This window comes from Pan paniscus, chromosome X (genome assembly GCF_029289425.2).
Source record: "Pan paniscus chromosome X, NHGRI_mPanPan1-v2.0_pri, whole genome shotgun sequence".
NCBI lineage: Eukaryota > Metazoa > Chordata > Mammalia > Primates > Hominidae > Pan > Pan paniscus.
Window position 1 is genome coordinate 48200740 of NC_073272.2, and position 26534 is coordinate 48227273.

Below are 26534 nucleotides of genomic sequence, written 5' to 3' on the forward strand. Positions count from 1 at the left end.
GAGAGATCGTCTAACATGGTTTCTTTATGAAGTAGGCAGTAAGGTCATGTGCTGAGAAGAGGTGGGTGGGGGAAGAGGGGTATCAGAAGTCTGAGGAGACTAGAGAAGGTTTGAAATCATCATAATGGAACTGGAGACTGGGAAGTGACATGAAGAACCTAAGATTTCAGCAACCATTTCAGGTTGATGATTATGAAGTTATCTTGATGCTGATCTGTTCTGTGGGCTCCCAAAGTGCTGAGATTACAGGCGTGAGCCACTGTGCCTGGCTCACACCTGTGGAGAAATGTTTTGCAGTGGTGTTTGCAGGCACAGAGAAAGCCAAAAGCAGGGTTTGGGGGATTTTGCTAGAGGAGTAATGAAAAGGCAGAGGGCACGTGAGTTTAGCTTATTGGAGGGAGTGTTATTAAAATAATGGTATGGCATCTTTCATCTGAATATGAAAAATTGAGAAGAAAGTGGGGGTGGTGGTCAAAAAGTGGAGGTTGGAGAATAGGGAAGATTTGAACAACTGGCTGGAAGAAGAGGGGAATTGTGGAAAGAAAACGAAATGCTTGAGTCAGTGGTTTCACAGGTGGAGTAGCTTCCGTGATGAAAAAGACCAGTGGAGAGCATTGCATATGTTCTCACTCTTCCAATTTGAACACCTTCCCCTGGTGGAGATAAGTAGATATGCTTTCTATGTTTTATTAACTTTACAACACCTTCCCCAAGCTGGTGAAAGGAAGCTCTCACTTCCTTATTCATTAGCCTGATGAAACAGAGCAAAATGTATCTTTTTTGGTTCTGTTTTGAATTTTAGTAACTCTAGTCTTCATCTGCCTGTTGGACTTCCTGTCTCTTTTTCATCTATCTTTGGGTACACATTTCTTCTTACGGGTCCTTTTAAACACCGAGCTCCTGAGAAAGGTCACCATTCTACCACTTCGATTCTGTAAATGTCTTTTGCTCATAGGTGTCAGAATAGGCTGGGTTATACTGTGGTAACAACCCCCAAATCTCGCAATCCCAGGAGGTACATGGGTACTAAGAATTATTCACATTTTACAAATGACCAAACTGGGCCCCAGAGTATTGGTAAAATGTGCAGAGCCCATCAGCTGGTGAAACCCTAAGGAACACAACACTTAGAATTTCACAAAGGCTAGACTTTATGAAATGTGCTGCGTGGATGCAGTAGTATCTCCAACCCCCCTGGACCGCTCTGCCACGTACAATCTTCTATCTTTCAGTCCGGAACTCAGTAACACCCACTCCAGGGCTGATGGGGGCGCTGGATGTATAGTGGCGAGTGTTTATCTGCCTAGGATAGCGATGGCTAGGCAGGGGACATAGAAGAGGCAGTGACCTTCTCCGGGTGGGGTCTATGGCCCTTTACTGGGTACATTCTGTACACACAGGCCCCTCCTTTGCCTGAAGTCATTGATGAAGACTTCATTACGGAGGGTTTGGGGAAAGGTGGGGGTCTGGCTGGGTAAGCCGGCGTCCCAGCCCCGCTACAGCCCCGCCCAGATCTGGCAGAGCCGTGGGCGAACCCAGGCGGGCAGAAAGGCGGGGCGGGCGGCTGCCAAGCCGGCCAATAGGCGGCTCTCCGGCTGCTGAGCCGAGAGGGCAGGGGCGCCGTCAGTAGCACCACCGCCTTCCAAGTTTCCCCTTGTGGATGCGCGGCCCCGCGGCTCTGCTCCTCCCGGCGCAGAGGGGCCGGGAGAGGCCACAGGAGCGGACCTGGCACGGGATTTCTGAGGAACGGGAGAAGACTGGCGCCCGACCCGCTCTGGAGGGTCGGTGAACGATGAAGGGCCGGCGGCGGCGACGCCGAGAGTACTGCAAGTTCGCGCTGCTGTTGGTGCTGTACACGCTGGTGCTGTTGCTCGTCCCCTCCGTATTGGACGGCGGCCGCGACGGGGACAAGGGCGCCGAGCACTGCCCCGGCCTGCAGCGCAGCCTGGGAGTGTGGAGCCTGGAGGCGGCGGCGGCCGGCGAACGCGAGCAGGGCGCGGAGGCGCGGGCCGCCGAGGAAGGGGGCGCGAACCAGTCTCCTCGGTTCCCAAGCAACCTCAGCGGCGCTGTCGGGGAGGCAGTGTCTCGCGAGAAGCAGCACATCTACGTGCATGCCACCTGGCGCACCGGCTCGTCCTTCCTGGGCGAACTCTTTAACCAGCACCCGGACGTTTTCTACTTGTATGAGCCCATGTGGCATCTATGGCAGGCGCTGTATCCGGGCGACGCCGAGAGCTTGCAGGGCGCGCTGCGCGACATGCTGCGTTCGCTCTTCCGCTGCGACTTCTCCGTGCTGCGGCTGTACGCGCCGCCGGGGGACTCCGCTGCGCGCGCCCCGGACACGGCCAATCTTACCACGGCCGCCCTCTTCCGCTGGCGGACTAACAAGGTCATCTGCTCGCCGCCACTGTGTCCTGGCGCACCCCGTGCCCGGGCCGAGGTGGGCCTCGTCGAGGACACCGCCTGCGAGCGCAGCTGCCCACCCGTGGCGATACGCGCCCTGGAGGCCGAGTGCCGAAAGTACCCGGTGGTGGTCATCAAGGACGTGCGCCTGCTCGATCTGGGCGTGCTGGTGCCCCTGTTGCGTGACCCAGGCCTCAACCTGAAGGTGGTGCAGCTTTTCCGCGACCCGAGGGCGGTGCACAACTCGCGCCTCAAGTCTAGGCAGGGACTGCTGCGCGAGAGCATCCAGGTGCTGCGCACCCGCCAGAGGGGCGACCGCTTCCACCGTGTGCTGCTGGCGCACGGCGTGGGTGCTCGCCCCGGGGGCCAGTCTCGCGCGCTGCCCGCCGCGCCGCGCGCCGATTTCTTCCTGACCGGTGCGCTCGAGGTGATCTGCGAAGCCTGGCTGCGCGATCTGCTTTTCGCGCGCGGCGCGCCCGCCTGGCTGCGGCGCCGCTACCTGAGGCTGCGCTATGAGGACCTGGTGCGGCAGCCACGCACCCAGCTGCGCCGCCTGCTGCGCTTCTCCGGGCTACGCGCGCTCGCAGCGCTCGATGCCTTCGCGCTCAACATGACTCGCGGCGCGGCCTACGGCGCCGACCGGCCCTTCCACCTGTCAGCGCGCGACGCCCGGGAGGCGGTGCACGCCTGGCGCGAGCGCCTGAGCCGAGAGCAGGTGCGCCAGGTGGAGGCCGCCTGCGCTCCAGCCATGCGTCTGCTCGCCTACCCTCGCAGCGGAGAGGAGGGCGACGCGGAGCAGCCCAGGGAAGGGGAGACGCCGCTGGAGATGGATGCCGACGGCGCCACGTAGCCTCCCATCCCTGTCCCCGGCACGGATCCGGGTAAGGTGGCCCGGGCCAAGGCAGGGACCGGGACTGGTCTTCCGGGAGCCTGGAATGGCCTGGGGAGGGGGAAGTGTAGGGGGGAGGGTACCATGCTGGATCCCATTCTATCAGATCAGGTCCAAGAGGATGGGAAAGTCCTGCTCGTAGAATTTGGTAGATTCATCGGAATCTCCAGCTTAGCCTCGCGCCTCCTTAGAGGGAGATCCTGAGATGAGAGAGGATATTTAGGCGTGACTGAGGTGGAAGCCAGGTCTCTGCACTCCCATTCCCCTGTATGAAGTAGGAGGTTTCAGAGGGCTGAGGAGAGTAGAGAAGGTTTGAAACAGTCATAATGAGCCGTGAGACTGGGAATTGACATGCGGAGTATAGGATTTCGGAAACCATTTGAGGTTGATGATTATGGAGTTATCTTGATGCCAGTTTGTCCTGTGAGGAGACTTTGCAATGGTGTTTACAGGCACAGAGAAAGCCAAAAGCAGAGAGTTTGGTGGAAAGGCATTGATTCTAACCCTACCTATCCCTAATCTTTCTGTTTCATGTTTCTTCTCTGTCTGTTTTATGCGCAGGCTCCAGGGCTTTTCTCCTGAATTTCCAAACATGCAGGCACAGTCCGGCGGCTCTTGCAACACTTCTTGCACATTGTGTGTCTCAGGCGCTTGTGTAGTGAATAGACTTGCTTTCCCCTGGCTCATGTGCGCCTCTCTGTCTCCCCTCCCCCTCCTTCCCTCTCTCATTTCCCCTCTTCCTCCCCCTTCCCCTCCTCCTCTCCTTTCCCCCTTCTCCCTGTAGCTGGCGTTTGCAGGATATTTGACCATATCCCATTCACATCAGGTCACAAAAGCTGCCTGGTCAGCTTCCTCTAGTGTCGACAAGACCTCAGGGTTGGGTGTCCCCCACTCCACCCCATCCGTTTGACAGATGGAGCCTTCAATTGGCAGTAGCAGTTTGTGACTGCAGGAGGAGCTTTGTGAAAAGACACTGCCCCCTCTTTTTTGTTTTTCCATTTTTGTTTTTTGTTTTTTTCTGTATATCTGAAGATGCTAAAGTGGGGCTTAAACAGTCTCAAAATGTGTTCTGTGTGGGTCAGTGTATGGCCTGAGGGAAGGGTTTGTTCTGCACAGTGCTGACCATAGGAGTCTACTTAGTGACATGGGAGTGTGTTTCCCCAAACTTTATGTGAGTTGGAAGGGTGCCGCCTTCTGCACTGTGCAGTCAGTCCAGAGGAGGAGGAAAAGCAGTGCTGGGTGGGCGGAAGTGAGTTAAGTTTCCATTCATTATTTTATAGTGTAATTCAGCATTCCCCTGAGATGAAGCTCTGAGGACAAACGTTGAAGATATTAATGAAGAGGGATTTTGTTGTTGTTACAGAACCAGGGTTTCAGAGTGATTTCAGAAGCTGGCTAACTAATTTTTCTCCCAGTAATCAAATGGTTTTCTTAGTCAGTTTCTGAAATTGCTAGGAAGTCTGTGTTCTTTCCTGATTTCCAGAGTGATGGAAGGTAAGGCACAGGGTGACTTGTCACATCTTAACAAAAACATCCTTTCATCTGCTGATCCTGTATTTACAGATATAACAGTAATTGTCCCTAACCCTTCTTCACAGGCCTGAGGGAACTCCTCCCCTGGGCGGAATGCTGTGCATTTTATGGCTTTAAGACATGACAATCTCCCAGAAACTTTTGCTTTTTTTTTTTTTTCCATTTTTACTAACATTTATTTGAGTACTGGCTGGGGTGAAGCATTAAAGAGAATAGAGAGGAGGGTAGAGGACAGTCTTTGCCCTCTAGGAAGTTAGAGTCTGTGTGGGTGACAGTGACTGTGAGGGAAGACACTGGTGTTGCTGTTTGGAAGGCCGATGGGGCTTCCTTTGCAGGGCTGCAGGGACATCTGGGAGCAAGCTTTAGGCTCTTCCAGACTTTAGTGACTGAGTCCTTCCTCCTGCATTGGGCACTTACCACCAATCAGTGGGTTGATTACAGTGCTTGTATTCTTGGTTCCTAGGAAGATAACGTTACTGCCGACTCACTGATGGGTTTTCCAAAAGTTTGTCACACTCTATTCTAGAGAAGGGAGGAGAAGAGAGGGGGAGGGATCCTTACTGAAGGGCTATGTGTCATGCACTGAGTTAGGCATTGTACATATATCATTATTTATACCAGTTTTCCAGATGAGGAATCCGAGACTCAGAGAAGTAATTTGCCCAAAGTCATACCTGGGCTGGTGAGGGTGGAACAGTGTTTGGTGTTAGACTCCAGAGCTCATAATCCTCTCTTTTATACCTCACCTGGCCCCTGCCTTGGCATTCCCTGGCAGCACCCTGATACTCCAGCTAGGCTAGTATGAGGTGGAAAACACACTCAGCTTTATTACTAATATGTCCCAACCACTGAACAAATAAAATATCCCTGAGCTGCCGACAGTGCCTACACAGGAAAGCCGACAACTTTACAGCCATCCTCCCCACAGGGCATCTCAGGGTGCCCTCAGCTCAACTGAGGAGAGAGGCCACATGTGAATTAACGTGAGTAACTTCTGGATGGTCCATACCCAATGGCCAGGATTTGGCAGTGAGGGAGTCAGTGAAGTTTTTTCTGGTCTGGGTAGGGGCCGTAGCACCCTGAACCAAGTCACCAAGGACCTAGGCCCTTTCTATCTTTTACATCTTGGCTTTCATTCACTGGCTTATCTTCCCACTGTAACAAGATGGTAGCCACAGCTCCAAGCAAAACATCTTCACACAACGACACAGGGTTATTAAAATACAGAAAGGAAGGAAGCTATCTAGCCAGTAAGGGGTGGAGGGGTTTTTCCTCCTGCCATGCTCTTTTTTTTTTTTTTTTTTTTTTTTTGAGTGGCAGCTCTTACTCTGTCACCCAGGCTGGAGTACAGTGGTGTAATCTTGGCTCACTGCAATTTCCTCCTCCCAGGCTCAAGTGATCCTCCCACCTCAGCCTCCCGAGCATCTGGGCCCACAGGTGCATACCACCACATCCAATCTTTCACCCAGGCTGGAGTGCAATGTCATGGCTCACTGCAACCTCAACTTCCCAGGGTTAAGCAATCCTCCCACCTCAGCCTCCCAAGTAGCTGGGACTACAGGTGCACACCACCACTCGATCTCATTAAAAGAAATTTTTTTTTTTTGCAAAGATTGGGGATGGGCGGGGAGTGGGGGCTCTCACTGTGTTGCCCAGGTTAGTCTTGTACTCCTGAGCTCAAGCTATCTGCCTGCCTCGGCCTCTCAAAGTGCTGGGATTATGGATGTGAATCACTGCACCCAGCCTTAATAAATTATAACACCTTTCCCAGAACCCCCTTTACCAGCCGACGTCCCTTTATGTCTCATTAGCTAAAACTGGGTTATACAGCCTGCCCTAGCCCAATCATTGGTGAAAGGGAATGGGAGCATTGTGATTGGCTTAGACCAGCGGTTCTGAGCCCTGGCTGAACATTACATTTACATGAGGAGCTTTTTTATTTATTTTTTTAATGCCAATGCCTGAGCTCCACCCCCAGAGATTCTGATTTAAGTAGTCTGGAGTGGAGTCCCCAGACTCAGGCACTGGGATGTTTGAAAAGCTCCCCAGATGATCCTACTGTATAGCCAAAGCTGAGAACCTCTGGCTCGGACCAGTCATGATTCATCCCCTGGGCCAGATGGGACCAGAAGGCTGCCACCGGAACAAGATCAGGATGGGGAATAAAGGGCTGTTGATGAGCACTGAACTGCTTGCCACAGTAATTTATGTGAAAGAACTTGGAGCTATGAAGTGCCAAGCAGATGTAGGGTGTTATTATGGAAAGGGGAAAATGTCCTCAATTATACATGGGTCCATTTATCACCCTCTCACATGCCTTCAAATGCTTTGTTGTCTGTAGCTCATTATCTAATTATCTAATAATCCATCATTGTACACTATCCACCACTGTTCTGGACAGACTGATGTGCTATCCTGTCCTTTTCAGCATGTCTCCCTTTAATGTCTGCCCTTGGTAGGTCCCAAAGTTTCATCCCGCTAGGCATTTAAGGCACCTTGATCTTTGCTCTTGACATGACATATGCATCCTTTGAAAGAAATTAGGAAAGAAGGCAAACACCCTGTAATTTGAACCCTAACAATCAGGAAGCTTTCTTTCTAAAGAAATCATGTAAACAGGAAAAGAAATGATCAACCACCACCAAATCATTTTGAAAATCTATTTTAATCAGGAAACTGGGCCACAAACATTTTATATAGGCTTATGTATAAATATCACTGAGGCCGGGTGCAGTAGCTCACACCTGTAATCCCAGCACTTTGGGAGGCTGAGGCAGGAAGATCGCTTGAGGTCAGGAGTTCAAGACCAGCTTAGGCAACATAGTGAGACACCCCCCCCCATCTTTACAATTTTTTTTAAACTAGCTGAGGGTAGTGGCGCGCATCTGTAGTCCCAGCTACTTGAGAGGGTGAGGTAGGAGGATCGCTTGAGCCCAAGAAGTCGAGGCTGCAATGAGCTGTGATCACGCCACTGCACTCTAGTCTGGATGATAGAGAGAGATCCTGTCTCAAAAGATAAATAAATATCACTGAAAAGTGAAGCTGTTGCTTACACACAGACTGCTAAAGAATGGGCATTTTTTTTTTTTTTTTTTTTTTTTTTGAGATGGAGTCTTGCTCTGTTGCCAAGCTGGAGTGCAGCGGTGCGATCTCGGCTCACTGCAACCTCTGCCTCCCAGGTTCAAGCAATTCTCCTGCCTCAGCCTCCCCAGTAGCTGGGACTACAGGTGTGTGCCACCACGCCCAGCTAATTTTTTTGTATTTTTAGTAAAGACGGGGTTTCACCATGTTGGCCAGGATGGTCTTGATCTCTTGACCTCGTGATCTACCCACCTCGGCCTCCCAAAGCGCTGGGATTACAGGCGTGAGCTACCGTGCCCGGCCCAGAATGGACATTTTTGAAACATTGCTCCTATATAGAATTTCTCATTCAACAAAATTATCTTCAGACTCCTAATAGCATATCAACCTGGGTGCTAGGTTTGAGCCAGAGAGCTGGAAGTTAGGATGGTGTGTGTGTGCGCATGTGTGTGTGCACATGGATAGGTACCTGAGTAGCAGGGCTGCAATGAGGTGTGAACAATTTTTAAAAATACATCCATGTCCAAATCATTATTGCTCCTTGTGAGGTTAATGCTACCTTTGATCAAGGCATTCTTGGAGCTCCCATTTGGGCCTGCCTTCCCTGGCAGGACCCCTCAGCTGATGGATACGTTGTTAAGGAAAAGTCAAGACTTGTCAAGTCTGATGAGTGAACAGGGAAGGAGGCTGGTCCTACAAAGCAAGGGGTGGACATAAAGTAGTAACAGTCATTCCTTGCTTTCTATATGAAGTCAGTTTTTGAATTACGGCATGGGAACCCAGGCATCAGGGCCTGCCTCTCCTGGTTACTACTTAATTGACCTTTGGCAAGTCCCTAAACCTTTTCAGCTTTAGTGTTCTTACCAATAAGAAGAGGAAGTCAAATTAAAAGGATTTCTGGGCCAGGCGTAGTGGCCTGTGCCTGTAATCTCAGCACTTTGGGAAGCTGAGGTGGGCGGATCACTTGAGGTCAGGAGTTCGAGATCAGCCTGACCAACATAGTGAAACCCCATCTCTACTAAAAATACAAAAATTAGCTGGGCGTGGTGGCGGGCACCTGTAGTCCCAGCTACGCGGGAGGCTGAGGCAGAAGAATCACTTGAACCCTGGAGGCAAAGGTTGAAGTGAGCTGAGATTGCGCCATTGCACTCCAGCCTGGGTGATAGAGCCAGACTCTGTCTCCAAAAAAATAATAATAATAATAATAATAATAATAATAAATAAATAAGGGCTGGGTGCAGTGGCTCATGCCTGTAATCCCAGCACTTTGGTAGGCCGAGGCAGGTGGATCACAAGGTCAGGAGTTCGAGACCAGCCTGACCAACATGGTGAAACCCTGTCTCTACTAAAAATACAAAAATTAGCCGGGCATGGTGGCACGTGCCTGTAATCCCAGCTACTCAGGAGGCTGAGGCACGAGAATTGCTTGAACCAGGGAGGCAGAGGTTGCAGTGAGCTGAGATCGCGCCACTGCACTCTAGCCTGGGCGACAGAGCGAGACTCTGTCTCAGAAAAAAAAAATTGTAGAAATAACATAAGCATGTGGTAAAAATAGAAATTTTTTTTGAGGCGGAGTTTCGCTCTTGTTGCCCAGGCTGGAGTGCAATGGCACGATCTCGGCTCACCTCTCCTACACCATCTGGGTTCAAGCAATTCTCCTGCCTCAGCCTCCTGAGTAGCTGGGATTACAGGCATGCGCCACCACACCCAGCTAATTTTGTATTTTTAGTAGAGACAGGGTTTCTCCATGTTGGTCAGGCTGGTCTCGAACTCCTGACCTCAGGTGATCTGCCCGCCTCAGCCTCCCAAAGTCCTAGGATTATAGGCGTGAGTCACTGCGCCCGGTCAAAAATAGAATTTAACAGGATAGAAGTTTATAAAATACCTGCCAGTCTCACTTCCTAGAGGCAGCCACAATATTTCTTGTAGTATATGTCTAGAAATGTTTTATGCAAATTCCGGCAGAAAAATATAGCCTTTTTATACACAAATGGGATTGAACTCTATTTATTGTTCTGCACTTTTTTCACTTATTGCTTTGAAAATCTTCCCGTTTCATCTTCTTTTTAATAGCTATATTGTATTTCATGGTAGGAATGTATTATAACATATTTAACTAGCTCCTAGTTCCATACTGTAGGGCATTTAGTTGTTATAGTTTTGTGCTCTATTTCATTGCATTTCTAGTAGGGTCCTTGTATTTGCATACATGTGAGTATGTCTGTCAGAAAAATTCCTATAGCAGAGTGACCTTATATAGCAAAAGGTATATGCTTTGTACATTTTGAGAGGTAATGTTCTTCAAAGTCGTCCAACATTCACTACCACCAGCAATTTCTTGGAACGTCTGTTTCCCAGACTTTCAACAACATAGATTTGATTTCATTTTTTCATCTTGGCCAGTTTGATGAATGGAAAATTCTTGCTGCTGGCATCCTGGCTCTCTCTGACCCTACAGTTCATCTCTGATGATGAATGATGGCCTCATACTTTGGGTTGTAGTCACTGGAATGCCAAAATGAAATCAACTTCTTAGCCCTTCTACAGTCCACATGTATTTAGAGAGTGTTATTTTTGTGATTATTTTGAAGAAATGGATACATTTTGGTATAAAAATTATCCCTTTAGAAAATCACACTTCGACAGGACATCAGGTTTTAGCAAGGTTCTTGTTCAGGCGGCCTTCTTCTGGTACTGTTGCAGGGGATTGTACTTACTGACTCGAGCATAAACAATTTGGGGACCCTATCACTGGGGAAATTAGGCTGATTTTAAATAAGGTTTAACCATTCATACATTTTCTCTATGTTCCTGAGAGCCCTCTTTGTGGTCTCAGCAGGGGAAGGGCAGAAGTGCCCATTTGCAGTTTTTGAGGCAGGATTCAGACGGTTTTCTAAGAGGTTTTTTTTTTTTTTTTGTCTTGGCAGAGATTTTCTTCCCATGAATACGAATGTAATATAAATAGTTGGGAGTGATGCTTTTGAAAAACATTTACAAACAGCTGGTTTAACATTCTTCAGTATGCTTTGTCTCAGCCTGCCCTCAGCATGAGCAGGCCAGAAAAGAATGAAACAAAAAAAACTAAACTGGCCTCACTTTTTTGTGTCTGACGTTCCAGTTGAACAAGGTGACTAATAAATGAACCCCTCTCTTTGTGAGGTCTCCTGGCTCCTCAGCCTCTTGCTTCATAGTGGAAATAAAAGGAACTTGCTCTATTGAAAGGGACATTTCTGCTGAGGTGCAGTATAAAATAAGAATAGTAGGGATTAAGAAACAGCTCTGGCTCAAATTCAAGTCCACAGGCAAGTGGGAACTGTTTGGGAATTGAATAGGAAGCAGTTTTAATTGGAGAAAATAGAAAATTGCGGAGCTCAGTGATGTGTCTATAATTGGAGTCCTTCAGCTTTGCTCCCCGGCCCGCTTGGCACCCTGGCACCAAGCCAGTGGCCAGGTCTGACATTTTCTGCAGCTGACCCTGTTCATAATTAAGACCACCCTGCTGGATGCTGAGAATAAATTAGAGCATCAGCTGATGATAAATATTTTTAAAAATCTGTTATGAATACATATTTGTCCATGTTTATGGAGTACATGTGATTTTTTCGTTACATGCACAGTGTGTAATGATCAAGTCAGGGTATTGGGGTGCCCATCACCTCGAGTGTTTATAATTTTGATGTGTTGGGAAGATTTCAAGTCCTCTCTCCTGGCTATTTTGAAATATACCATACATTGTTGTTAACTGTAGTCACCCTACCCTGCTATTGAACTTAGAACTTACTTCTTCTATCTAACTGTGTGTTCATACCCATTTAACCAATCTGTCTCCACGACAACCCCCACACCCTTTGCAGCTTCTGGTGACCACCATTCTATTCTCTACCTCCATGGGATCAACTTTTTTAGCTCACATCTGAGTGAGAACATGCAATATTTGTCTTTCTGTGCCTGGCTTATTTCACTTAACGTAATGACTTCCAGTTCTTCTGATGGTGAATATTTTTAAAATCGGAGATTAAGAGGCTGTGAAAGAGGGCCACCACATTTGATTTCAATGATGACTATATTCTGTGCCAGCAGATTCCCCTCCCATGAAATGGATGGGAGCAGGAAGAACTTTGCTGTAGAGTCACATTCTGAAAATAGCCACTGAGGTAGACACGTTTTGCTTACAGAATCGAAGCCCTTTCTAGAATGTTAAAATGTGCCTTGGCCGGGTGCGGTGGCTCACACCTGTAATCCCAGCACTTTGGGAAGCCAAGGCAGGCAGATCACCCAAGGTCGGGAGTTCAAGACCAGCCTGACCAACATGGAGAAACCCCACCTCTACTAAAAATATAAAATTAGCCAGGCGTGGTGGCACATGCCTATAATCCCAGCTACTCGGGAGGCTGAGGCAGGAGAATCACTTAAACCCAGGAGGCGGAGATTGTGGTGAGCCGAGATCGCACCATTGCACTCCAGTCTGGGCAACAACAGTGAAACTGTCTCAAAAAAAAAAAAAAAAAAAAAAGATGCCCTGAAGATAGATGCAGGGTACTCTCTGGGCCAGTAGGCCAGTAAGAAGCCTGAAGTCTGGCCTGAAATCCAAATGCCTAGAGGGAGTGCTTGTTTGATTTTAATATCACTGGTTCATGGTATCCAGCAGGTTGGAAACCAGGAAGCCAACCTAACTGAAGGGCTGAAGTGTGTAATTCTGCCCTGAAATAGAACATCACAGAAAGCTTTGTAAGGCATGGGGAGTGCAGCCGTGATCAAGACTGTGAGTTCTTCAGTAAAGATGATGAAGTGAGGAAAGTTATGAGCAGCTTTAGGAGGGAACTCAGAGGCTAATTGAAGAAGTCATTATATCCAGACGGATAAGGTAGACATTAGGAAAAATTGTACCAGAGCTTTGAGGTCACTTTTCCCATGATTGAGACCATATTTTCTCAAAAAGGACTCTTTACTGCCTCAGAGAAATTATAGGAACAGTAAGCCAAAAATGCTAAAATCAACAAAATATTTTAAAAATAGGACCAACTGGCGACCAGCCAAGAACTGGCATATGTTAAATACACAGATTTTAGAAGTAAGAGAAGTAGATCTGTCTCTTGCTATAATAAAGAATATCACTAACATGGATATAATAAAGGAAAAAAAACACATTTTTCAGGGTCTGCAAATAACAAAAAAGTTCCTCTTTGTTGTCTTTCTGCACCCTCCCACTTTCTTTTTTTTTTCTTTTCCTTTCTTTCTTGTTTTCTTTTCTTTTCTTTTTTTTTTTTTTTTTTGAGACAGTCTTATTCTGTTGCCCAGGCTGGAGTGCAGTGGCATGATCTGGGCTCACTGCAACCTCGGCCTCCCGGGTTTAAGCAATTCTTGTCCCTCAGCCTCCAGAGTAGCTGGGACTACAGGCATGCGCCACCACGCCCAGCTAATATTTATATTTTTAATAGAGATGTGGTTTCACCACATTGGCCAGGCTGGTCTCGAATTACTGACCTCAGGTGATCCACCCACCTTGGCTTCCCAAAGTGCTGGGATTACAGGGGTGACCCACCACACCTGGCCCACCCTCCCATTTTCTAGCTGCTAGGAATTACAGAGGGCAATTTTGCAAAAAGGAGATGATTGGCCAAAAACGTACACATCCCTCGCAAAGAATAACAAAATTCCTAACATTATTGAATGCCTTTTAAAATAATTTTACTTCATATTTATTTATGTATGTATTTATCTATTTTTGAGACGGAGTCTTGCTCTGTTGCCCAGGCTGGAGTGCAGTGACGCGATATCGGCTCAATGCAACCTGTGCCTCCTGAGTTCGAGCGATTCTCGTGCTTCGGCCTCCAGAGTATCTGGGACTACAGGCACCTGCCACCACGCCTGGCTAATTTTTTTGTATTTTCAGTAGAGACAGGGTTTCCCCATGTTGGCCAGGCTGGTCTCAACCTCCTGACAAGTGATCCGCCTGCCTCGGCCTCCCAAAGTGCTGGGATTAGAGGGGTGAGTCACCACACCCAGCCATTTTTATTTTTCAACAGTCAAAGGGGAAGAGAAATCATCTGAGCTCAGGAAAAACCCATGTCTTGATCCTTAGTGCGGCCACCTCCAGCAATCCTGTAGACTGGCCTCCACGATCCAATGTCCTATGCCAACACGAACCTGCTCTAGGCCATGGAGCCACTTTACTCCCACAAGACCATGGACAAGAAAGGCTAGGAAAGGGTGGAACAAACATACTGCCTCACTCTGCAGGGAGAGATACCTGCAGTGATTGGCTAGAGTTTGGCTGGTCCATAGATTCTGTACACTGACTAGCCATTCTAACCTGGGAATCTTAAAGCTGATCAAGGGCAGAGAATGAGACTTCCTGGGCAGTCCCAGTGTGGGGGTAGGGAAACTTCAGTTGCTCATTTGACTGATAACCCCTATGGGGACCAATGGCAGCCTGAATTGCAGATCTAAGCTCCAGGTCACTTCCCAGCTCTGTGCTCTCCCAAATCCCTTCCACTCTCACTTAGTGGATCGCAAACATCTGCAGGTGGCTTGTCCAAATATATATTATAAAATACTGAGTCAGTTCCTTTATTGGAGTTGGGAGCAACTTTACTCACAAAAGCAATTAGGTATGCCAACTAAATTTATATCTTGGAGCAGCTCAATGAAAGGAAAAAACAAAAGTCAACTAGGCAAACTCAGCTGTTTCCAAGGTTTTTTGTTTTGTTTTTTTTTGAGATGGAGTTTCACTCTTGTTGCCCAGGCTGATAGCACGATCTCGGTTCACCACAACCTCCGCCTCCCAGGTTCAAGCAATTCTCCTGCCTCAGCCTCCCGAGTAGCTGGGATTATAGGCATGCACCACCACACCCAGCTAATTTTGTGTTTTTAATAGAGATGGGGTTTCTCCATGTTGGTCAGGCTGGTCTCAAACTCCCGACCTCAGCTGATCCACCCGCCTCGGCCTCCCAAAGTGCTGGGATTACAGGCGTGAGCCACCGCGCCTGGCTCCAGGTTTTATTAATACTGGTTTGGTGTGCATCCATTTGTTCTCAAGTGAGCTCAAAAGTTTGGGAAATTTTTAGCTGGGGTGGGTATCATAAAACTGGAGAGATGTTATTATCTTATTCTATTCTAGAATAAGAGGAAAAATAATGCCCATTTAATTTTTGTACTGGCTGACTCTGGGCTTGAATGACTCACGTGGATTGAGATTTTACATTGAATTCCTCCCACGGTGGGAGGTGACGGCGGGAGTGTGTGTCTCTTTAGCTCTCCACTGGGGCCATCCAAGTCCAGGCAAGTTTCTCCCCTCACTCCCCAGTCCAGAGTTTTGTCTTTTTGTTTTTGTTTTGTTTTGACTCAGCCTCTATTTCTTTTTAAACCTGAGTGGAGAGTTGTTTCAAGTTGAATATGACTGAAACTGTTATTGACTAGTGCAAGTATAAATAACTAGCACCCCGTGCCACTGCCACATAATTTTTCAGATTAAATGTCTGGAAATTATGAATAACATTTAATGCTGTTTAAAGTACGTTTCCAGGCTATCTGGGGGTGCAGTTATATTAGCAAACTAAATGTTTCCTATTACATTTTGCTTTGGAGTCACAATGAGGGAATGTACTTCGAGATTTCTGCTATTTCAAATATTATTTTAACATTATCCCTAAGCAGCTCCCTTAAAAAACAACTTAATGGTGCTATTGTTGTAAACATTGTCACTCATTTCCGTTTTCCTTGGCACTGTAGTTGCTAATTTGAAGTGAAAACAGGAAGGTTAAGAAAGCTTAACCTGGGTTAACAGATAAGCTTAGATATTAACATCATCCACAAAGTGTGGTTTCAGTTTAGGATGCTGGGAGAAGACCCCATAAGGACACAGCCGTTGCAAAGGACGCTCAAGCCCTTCCTCAGCCCATTTGTTCTGGAGGTGGTCCAGGAGGAAGGCTGTTACAATAGGCTGGAAAGTCATCCAGCTGGTGATAACAGGACTTGCTGAATACTCGGAAATCTCAGCTCTCTCAAGTGCTAAGCGCCAGCACCAACTTTTAGCATCTGTGAAGTAGTTTTGGTGGTCAATCCAGGGTGCCTCACCTGGTGCAAGTGTGTGGGCAGGGACAGGATAACTGAGTCCAGTCACAGGCACGTACGTTTTGGAGGCAAGACCAAGAAAAACTTGAAGAGGAGCAGGCCCAAATTGACAAACATAATTCAAGGAGTAGAAATGAGGTCCCCGTGCAAGTTCCCAGATTCATTTGGGAGGCCCTAGGCTCATTACCTGACTTGAAATGGGGGGCACAGGAAGGCCACTGAGAGAGGCAGAGCCTGTTGCAAGTTCATTGGCTTGAATCTTCTGTTCTCTAACTTTAAAGCCAGCAGGAAGTTGATTCATCCCCCTCCCCCATCCCGGCTTCAAAGATTGAAGAAAGTATGATTAAAATGCTAAAAGCGCGTCTTCCTGAGTTATTCTGCTGTAGCCCCAGGAGCCTCAGCCGAGCCAACTGCTTGCAATCCAGGCTCCATAGACCCAGAATGAACCCAGAATGAAGTTTCCCTTTGATGGCAATGAGGCTATTAGTAGGTCAACCAGCTGCATTTAGGGCCTGGCTGGTCATTTAAACACTCAAGGGAACTGTAGCAAAGGAGATAAAATTACACCCAGCTCATTGAAATATGACTTTCAATCTTTAAATAAATAACCATGCTTTTTTTTTAAAGTGAAAGCCAATTCTTGAATTATTTGAATATTGAGGAATGACCTCACATTTCAATGTCACTTTTTTTTTTTTTTACAAAAAACCTTTTATGCGTGCTTTTCAAAACAACGGTATATAAAAACCTTTATAATTCTTGAGATTAATTGCATGAAGACAGTTTTTTATTATGAATTTTCTATTATTACAGGATAGGTCTTTAAATAGTTCTGACTTAGGAATAAACAGAAGGGTCTATGATTGTTTCAGGTGATACAGAGAGTAGCAAACATTTTCATTCTCCCCAGATTCTGGGCAAGTGGAAACAGTTGTAACCAAGAAGTTTAGCAGCTTAAAATTTTAATTTTTCCTTGTCAGACATCTAGCAGCTGAAAAAAAGGACAAAACTAGCTACTTGGTAACTGCAGCTGGCTGGTAAACTGAGGGTTTGAGTTCTAAATATGCACCCAAAGATGAATATTTCATTGCTCCCTATGAACAGGGCCTCATAATATTAAGAAGAGTTGGGATCTGGATTAAGAGTGAATTGAATTCTTAATCCTTGTGCTCACACCTGTAATTCCCAGCACTTTGGGAGGCCAGAGTGGGCAGATCACCTGAGGTCAAGAGTTTGAGACCAGCCTGGCCAACATAGTGAAACCCCATCTCTGCTAAAAATACAAAAATTAGCCAGGTGTGGTGGCAGGCACCTGTAATCCCAACTACTCGGGAGGCTGAGGCCAGAGAATTGCTTGAACCCAGGAGGTAGAGGCTGCAGTGAGCCAAGATCGCACCCCTGCACTCCAGCCTGGGCGACAGAGAGAGACTCTGTCTCCAAAAAAAAAAAAGAGTGAATTAAATTCTTAATCCTCTATTTAAGATTCTGGGGACTTAAGAGTTTGAGGAAACATCACACTAAGAATTCATAGACACATTTATGTTTTAAACACAACCAAAAATATTGAGAAATGGTAGGAAATTAGCTGATAGTTTACTTAGGGTGTACTTGGGAGCCACAGGTCTCATGAAGGTGTAAGTCAGAACCGGAAGATATATAAGCATCCTTGACATAGTTCAGGGACATTCAGGAACTAGAGGCCAACACGGGGGAATAGGAACCCATTGCAGAAAGAAAGGGCCTTGTGAGGTTGCCCCGCCTGAATTAGCGGTACTTCATTTAAGTTCTTCAAATACCCCAGCAGCAGCCAGCAATAGTTCTTTCAGAGCACACATCTCTCCTTCCCTCACCTTGTACTGCCAGCGATTCAATAAAAAATATGAACCTGCCTGAAAAGCAGCCTTTTGGGTAGATACAAAGATTTTTTAATAAAAGGATATAAAAGAGTGCTTATGGGTACAGATGTTGGGCTGGTAGTACTCTCCATAAAAGTTTGTTGAGAAATGGGATCTGACCTGGCAACATTTAGCACTTGGTTAGTCATTGACAAAACCATCCTGAGTTAATGCCAAGTTTGTTTCCGGTCTTTAAAGCAACCCGAGTGAAGAGCTCAACACGTTGCACAAAGAAACAATGACAGATTTTTTTTTTTTTTACTTTTTATTTTGAAATAATTATATAGGCCGAGTGTGGTGGCTGATGCCTTTAATCCCAGCACTTAGGGAAGTCAAGGCGGGAGGATTACTTGAGCCCAGGAATTCAAGACCAGCCTAGGCAACATAAGGGCATCCCGTCTCTACAAAAAATAAAAAATTAGCTGGGTGTGCCTGTAGTCTTAGCTACTCAGGAGGCTGAGGTGGGAGGATTACTTGAGCCCAGGAATTTGAGGTTGCAGTGAGCTATGATCACGCCACTGCAGAAATAATATACTCACAGGAAGTTGCAAAAACAGTACAAGAGGTCCAGTGTACCCTTCAAATAGCTTCCCCCAAAGGAACACCTTATATGTAGATCAATATCAACACCAGGAAATTGACACTGGTGAGATCTAACAACAGACCTTATTCCATTTTCAGCAGTTTTTACGTGTACTCATTTTGTGTGTGTGTGTATAGATCTGTGTAATTTTATTACATATAGATTTGTGTAAACACCACTACAATCAAGACACAAAGCTAGTCCATCAACACAAAAAAACTCTCTTGTGCTACCCTCATTATCATTACATACCCTACCCTATCCCACCCCTTTCACTGGCAAACACTAATCTGTTCTCCATCTCTATAATTGTGTTATTTCAATAATGTTATATAATGGAATTACATAATATGTAACCTTTTGAGATTGGCATTTTTCACTCAGTTGTAATCCTCTGGAGATTCATCCAGGTTGTCTTGTTTAATAATAGTTTGTTCTTTTTCATTGCTGAGTAATATTTCATGGTATGGTTGTACCAGTTTGTTTAACCATTCACTCACTGAAGGACATTTGGATTGTTTTCAGTTTTTGGCTATTACAAATAAAGTTACTATGAATATTTGTGTATGGGTTTTTGTGTGGACATAAGTTTTCATTTCTTTAGGATGAATGTCCAGAAATGCAATTGCTGGATCGTGTGGAAGTGTCTGTTTAGTTTTATAAGAAACTACCAAACTGTTGCTGAGAGCAGCTGTACCCTTCTACATTCCCACCAACAATGTCTGAAAGATCAAATTTTTCTACATCTTCACAGTATTTGGTATTGTCACTATATTTCATTTTATTTTTATTTTATTTTTTTCAGATGGAGTCTCACTCTGTCGCGCAGGTTGGAGTGCAGTGGTGCGATCTTGGCTCGCTGCAACCGCTGCCTCCTGGGTTCAAGCGATTCTCCTGCCTCAGCCTCCCCAGTAGCTGGGATTACAGGGGTGCGCCATCACATCCAGCTAGTTTTTGTATTTTTAGTAGAAATAGGGTTTCACCATGTTGGCAAGGCTGGTCTGGAACTCCTAACCTCAAGTGATCTGCCTGCCTCAGCCTCCCAAAGTGCTGAGATTACAGGCGTGAGCCATCGCGCCTGGCCGAGATTTCTTTTTTTTTAAAAAATCTCTTTTTTATTTTATTTTACTTTAAGTTCTGGGATATATGTGCTGAACATGCAGGTTTGTTACATAGGTATACATGTGCCATGGTGGTTTGCTGCACCTATCAAGCCATCATCTAGGTTTTAAGCCCCGCATGCATTAGATATTTGTCTTAATGCTCTCCCTCCCATTGCCCCACACCCCCTGACAGGCCCCAGTGTGTGATGTTCCCCTCCCTGTGTCCATCTGTTCTCATTGTTCAGCTCCCACTTATGAGTGAGAACATTTGCTGTTTGGTTTTCTGTTCCTGTGTTAGTTTGCTGAGGATGATGGTTTCCAGCTTCATCCATGTCCCAGCAAAGGATGTGAATGAGATTTCTTTTTCAAGAGCCTTTTAACTATTAATTCAATTTTTTAGTAGTTACAGGACTTTTCAAATTATCTATTTCATATTGGGTGAGTTATAGTAGTTTGTGCTTTTTGAGGAATTGGTCCATTTCATCTAAATTGTCAAATTAATGGATGTAGAGTTGTTTTTAGTAATTTTTTTTTCTTTTGCCTTTTAATGTCTGTGGTGTCTGTAATGAAAACCCCTGTTTCATTGCTGATACTGGTAATGTTTGTCTTCTCTTTTTCTGTTGTCAGTCTTGATAGAAGTTTTTTGTTTGTTTTCTGTTTTTGTTTGTTTTTGTTTTTTGTTTTGTTTTGAGACAGGGTCTCACTCCCATTGCCCAGGCTGGAGTACAGTGATGCAATCTCAGCTCACCCGCCTTCTGGGTTCGAGCAATTCTCCTGCCTCAGCCTCCCGAGTAGCTGGGACTACAAGTGCTCATCACCACACCCGGCTAATTTTTGTATTTTTTGTAGAGACAGGGTTTTGCCATGTTGGCCAGGCTGGTCTCGAACTCCTGGCCTCAAGTGATCCACCCGCCTTGGCCTTCCAAAGTGCTGGGATTACAGGCATGAGCCACTGTACCTGGCTGATAGAGGTTTTTTGATCTTTTCAAAGTACCAGCTTTTTGTTTCATTGTATTTTGATTGTTTTTGTTTTCAGTTTTACTGATTTCTCCTTTTATCTTAATTATTTCCTTACTTCTGCTTGTTTTGGGTTTTTTAATCATCTAGTTTCTTGAGGTAAGTACATAGATTATTGATTTGAGATCTTTTTTTCTCATGTATGTATCTAGTGTTACACATTTTCCTCTTAGCTTCACAAATTTTGATGTTGCATTTTCATTCAATATAGTTTTATTTTCAATGAATTATATTTAAGTATGTTCTTTAATTTTAAAATTTCTGGATAATTTCCTGCTATCTTTCTGTTATTGACTTCTAGTTTGATTACACTATGGTTATTTAATTTATTATTATTATTTCAATTTTTAAACATTTGTTCAGATTTGTTTTGTGGACCAGGATAGGTTCATGTTGTGAATGTTCCATGTATACCTAAAAATAATGTGTATTCTGTTAATAGGTGGAATGTTCTATAAATGTCAGTTCAATTCTGTTGGTTGATGGTACTGTTCAGTCCTTCTGTATCCTTACTGACTCTCTGTCTAGTGAGTCCATCATTTGTTGAAAGAATGGTGTTGAAGTTTTCAACTATAGACTCGTCCATTTCTTCTTTCTGTTCTTTCAGTTTTTGCTTCAGGAAATTTGAAGCTCTGCTATTTGCTCTGTACATATTTAGGATTGCTATATCTTGTTTTTGGATTGACTCTTTAAACCTTATGTAACATTCTTCTTTGTCCCTGGTAATTTCCTTTGCTCTGAAGTCTATTTTATCTAATATTAATATAGCTACTCTTCCTTTCTTTTGATTAATGTTTGTATGGTGTATCCTTTTCAGCCTTTTACTTTCAACCCATCTCATTATATTAGAAATTAATGGTAATGGTTTTAAATCCATTTTGCCAATCTCTTTTAGTTTATATATTTAAACCATTTATACTTAATCTAATTATTGATATTTTAGGACTTCAATTTGATTTCTGTTTGTTCCCTCTGTTTTTATTCCTTTGTTTTCCTTTTCCTGTCTTCCTTTGAGTTACTTGAACATTTTTTAGAATTTCATTTTATCTGTAGTGTTTTTGAGGGTATCTCTTTGTATGTTTATTTTAGTGGTTTCCTTGAATTATACATGTGTAACTTATCACAGCCTACTGGCATCAACATCTTACTACCTCCAATGAAATGTAGAAAACTAATCTCCATTTAGGTTCCTTTATCCTGCCCCTTAAATAGTCTCTTAAAAATTTTCTCTACATATATTGAGAACCACATCATACAATGTTACTTTGCCTCAACCATCAAAAATAATTTTAAAAACTCAAGAGAATAGTTTATTAAATTTACTCATATTTTACCTTTCCGTTGTTCTTTCTTCATTTGTGATATTTCAAGCCTCCTTTTGTCATTTCCTTTCTCTGGGGAAGAACTTTAGCAGTTCTTTTATAAAAGTTCTGTTGGCAAAAATTATCTTAGTTTTCTTTCATGTGAAAATGTCTTTATTTCACCTTCATTCCTAAAGGATATTATCATGGGATATAGAAATCTGGATCGAGGCTGGGCACTGTGGCTCACGCCTGTGATCCCAGCACTTTGGGAGGCCAAGGCAGGTGGATCACTTGAGGTCAGGAGTTCAAGACCAGCCTGGCCAACGTGGCGAAATCCCATCTCTACTAAAAATACAAAAATTAGCTGGGTGCGGTGACGGGCACCTGTAATCCAGCTACTTGGAAGACCAAGGAATGAGAATCATCTGAACCCAGGAGGCGGAGGTTGCAGTGAGCCAAGATCACGTCACTGCACTCCAGCCTGGGTGACAGTGAGACTCTGTCCAAAAAAAAAGAAAAATCTGGATTGGCAGATATTTTCTTTCAGCACTTGAAAACTGTCGTGTCACCTCCTTCTGACCCCCATGCTTTCAGATGCAAAATCCGTTGGCATTCATATTGTTGTTCCCATAATTAATGTGTCATTTCTCTCTAGTTGCCTTCAGGATTTTTTTGTCTTTACTTTTCTGAAGTTTGACTGTGCCATGGCTTGGTGTAGATTTCTTTGAGCTTTTCTTCTTTGGGGTTTGCTCAAGTTCTTGAATCTGTAAATTTATGTCTTCTGCCAAATTTGGGAAACTTTCAGCCATATTTCAAGTACTTTTTCAGTCTCTTTTTCTGGAACTTTGATGACATGCATGATAGATCATTTATTATGGTTCCACAGGCCCCTGAGGCTCTGTTTATCTTTTTTTAACTCTATTTTCTGTTGTTCAGATTTGATAATTTCTATTGTTCTATTTTTAGATTCACTAAGTCCTTACTCTATCATCTCTATTCTGCTATTGAGCCCATCCAGTGAGTTTTTCAAATTTTTGTTATTGTATTTTACAGTTCTAAAATTTCTATTTGGTTGCTTTTTAAAAAATTATTCGCTGAGAATTTCAATTTTTTTATTTGCTTCAAGTGTGTTTGTAATGGCTAATTGAGGATGTTTATGATTGCCACTTAAAATCTGTTTCAGATAATTTCAACATCTGTGTCATCTCAGTGTTGGTATGAATCAGTTGTCTTTTCTCATTCAAGCTGAAATTTCCCTGGTTCTTGGTTTGACAAGTGCTCTTTTTATTGTCCTGGACACTGGAAGAATTATCTTATGAATCTCCAAATCTTATTTAAATCTTCTATTTTAGCAGACCTCCACTGACACCACACTGGTGGAGAAAGGGGCACATCACCTGGTTACTGCCAGGTCAAGGTGGCAGTCCAGAGATCCTGGCTTCCCACTAGGGCTTTGCTCACAGGAGAGGGGATTTTTTTTTTTTTAATTGTGGTGCTTGGTTTCTGTCTTTTTTAGAGTGAACCTTTCCTGTCCTTTGGCTAGAGGTAACAGACTTTTTTCAGGGCTTTTTTGTGTGTGTCTGTCACAGTTGGCATTTCTGGCTTGCTGGCTTCTTTAGCACACAACATTCAGGATATAGAGGCAGCAAAAAGAAAACTCAGGGTCACAGTGTTCCTCAGTTGCCAAGGTTCCTAGTCAGTTGGCCTTCTTCTCTCCACCCTTCAGACTCTTATCTTTGTTTTATACATAATATTTGGAGTTTTTAGTTATACTTTGTGGGAGGAATAAGGAGAAGTGCATCTATTCCATCTTGTCAACTAGAAGTCAGCCCATCTGGCTGGGCGCGGTGGCTCACATCTGTAATCCTAGCACTTTGGGAGGCTGAGGCGGGCTGATCACCTGGGGTGAGGAGTTCGATACCAGCCTGGCCAACATGGTGAAACCCTGTCTCTACTAAAAATACACAAATTAGCTGGGCGTGGTGGTGCACGCCTGTAATCCCAGCTACTCGGGAGGCTGAGGCACGAGAATCGCTTGAACCCAAGAGGCAGAGATTGCAGTGAGCCGAGATCATTGCACTGCACTCCAGCCTGGGTGACAGAGCTAGACTCTGTCAAAAAAAAAAAAAAAAAAAAGTCGGCCCACCTGGAAATTGGTTTTTATTAAAGACTGAAATTTGACATGGTGGCTCTTTATGTAAGTAACCTGTTGTGGAGGCTGAAGTAACTCCGTCTTGGATGCTAATCCACTATGTTGACTTGTGATTAACCCTGGTTCCAGGAATGCCTCTGAGATTTCCAGTTCATCTATTGTTCCTTGTGTTAAGAGCACATCCTTACCATAAATCCTGCCCTTAGATCAAACTCCTACTCATTCCCTCTGAAACACGTGTACCTTTTCCTGTGGTTTATAATCCCTGGGTCTGGGGGTGGGGGGTAATGGTGTGGAGATCTATCTGCCTTGCAGCTGCTCAAGACCATACTTCTGTCCATAAGTTCCCCGATAAAATCACCCTGTGATGACAAGCTGGACTTATCTGCCTCCTTCTTTGGTTTCTCAGCCCTTTCTGCATTTGGGGGTCACTTTGCTTATATAGCCCTTTCATGAAACGTGTGTACTAGCAAAATACTAAAGATTTATAGAAAGGGGCTGGGCACAGTGGCTCATGCCAGTAATCCTAGCACTTTGGGAGGCCAAGATGGGTGGATCACTTGAGGTCAGGAGTTCGAGACCAGCCTGGCCAACATGGTGAAACCCCGTCTCTACTAAAAATACAAAAAATTAGCCAGGTGTGGTGCTGCACACCTGTAGTCGCAGCTACTCAGGAGGCTGAGGCAGGAGAATTGCTGGAACTCAGGAGGTGGAGGCTGCAGTGAGCTTAGATCATGCCACTGTACTCCAGCCTGGGCAACAGAGTGAGACTCTGTCTCAAAAAAAAAAAAAAAATTATAGAAAGGCCTCAAAGCATTTCTGAAATTAGCTTTTCCTTAATGCTTAGTGTGAATCTTTATTGCACATTTTAAATCATCTTGAAACTGCCTTTCCCAAACTTTGCATCAGTGGTTCTATTAAGCTGATGGACAGTTTCACTCCATTAGAAAATGTCAAATTTGGTACACATCCAGGATCAGAGGAAGGATCACAGGAGAGCAAGAAACTGGTGACAGGACTAGTTCAGACACACTAGAGTCAGCCCACTTTCCACTGCTCACATAGAGTGACACAAGCAATGTGTTTAAATGAAAGAAGAAAAAAGTTCAGGTGCCACAAAGATAGAAAGCTGGACTCACTGCCTATCTACAGCCTCAGTTTTATAGAATCATCAGTTGCTGTTGGCATTTTGCACATATGAACTGGTACATAAGTGAAGAATGGATGGGTACGTGGTTGGTGCCTAAAGGTACGGTTTCAATCCCAGTTCCTCCTACACACTACCCAGAAGGTCCCAGAAAGCCCTGTTCTCCTCAGCAGGCGCTCCACAACAGCAGCTGCAGAAAGCGCAGCCATGCTAACAGAGGCGCCCCCAGAGTTTTCCCATCTTCACCCTCACCCAACACCTCTTGGGTCATTTTCTTCTGGTCTGTCTTCACAAACCAGAAATGGTTGATACTGATTCGGTATGGGTTTGGAAGATTATAGGTTTCTGATTTGAAAGGCCTTATGTCATCAGGGTCCAACAGACTTTCTTTCTGGGGATTTCTGTGTTCTGAAGTTCAGACGTCCTTTGTTCCTTCCCTTCTAGGTCAGTCACCACGAACAGGAGCACTCGGCATGCTGCCCCAGCACTGGAGAAGCAGCGCTGTGGAGGCAATCTGTCACACTGTCAGAGGAGTCTGGGACTTGACTTGCTACCAACTGCTGTGCAATTCTGCTGAGCAGGAATATCATGAGCTGTTCAATAATGACGGACGCATTGGTTGAGATGAAGTTTCCAGTAAGGAAGTGACAGTGCAATGTGGATATTTATGGCCGTAAAACAGGAAGAGCTTTAGTTCCCAGGCTGAACCTGCCACTGCTGGAGCCATTTCAACAAGGCATCCTCACAACAAAGAAGAGATGTGATTTGGTACCATTTCACATCAGCAGGTGTCTGGACGAAAACATCAATGTGAATAAGGGCCAAGTGCAGTCCTGTCTGTCTTGATTAAATTACTTAATATTATTAAATAATAATAGGTCTGGGCAGTATTGTTTTTAACCTGACTCATCCAGCTGTCCTTCAAATAGCTCCATCTCCCTCTACCCAGAACTGATTTTTAAAAAGTAATTTTTCTCCCTGGGCTGGGAGAACCCTAATGAACTGAAACACACTTTTACTTTAAAATTTTTCTATCTGGCGTTTTTGTAATTATACTATTAAATGACTCTGGAGTCATGTTAATGACAGGATTTGTTTTGTTTGGATGCAGTTCAATTGCATGGTTTGGGTAAAAGCTAGTCTACATACAAAGGAATATGAAGACTGTGGAAGAAACTGTATATTGGGTTTAAGAATTTCAGCAATTATCCAGTAAGAACTTAAGCATTAAGCTGCAATGTCAAATCCACTTGCTTCAGTCTTACTAGCTGATGTTGCCAACAGTTGGTGATGCCTTTTTCAGGGTTCTACATTCAAAGCCTGTTAAAGATGGTTACAGGCAAGGAGGAGTCAC

General features: G+C 44.9%; 1 protein-coding gene across 1 annotated transcript; it reads left to right on the top strand.

Annotated features, from left to right (window-relative positions):
* Positions 1 to 1326: 1326 nt before the first annotated feature.
* CHST7 (carbohydrate sulfotransferase 7) lies at positions 1327 to 26271 on the top strand. Its single transcript, XM_034950668.4, has 2 exons — positions 1327 to 3284; positions 25625 to 26271. The coding sequence occupies exon 1, from the start codon at positions 1793 to 1795 to the stop codon at positions 3251 to 3253; it is 1461 nt and encodes a 486-aa protein (XP_034806559.1). The 5' UTR covers positions 1327 to 1792; the 3' UTR covers positions 3254 to 3284; positions 25625 to 26271.
* Positions 26272 to 26534: the final 263 nt, after the last annotated feature.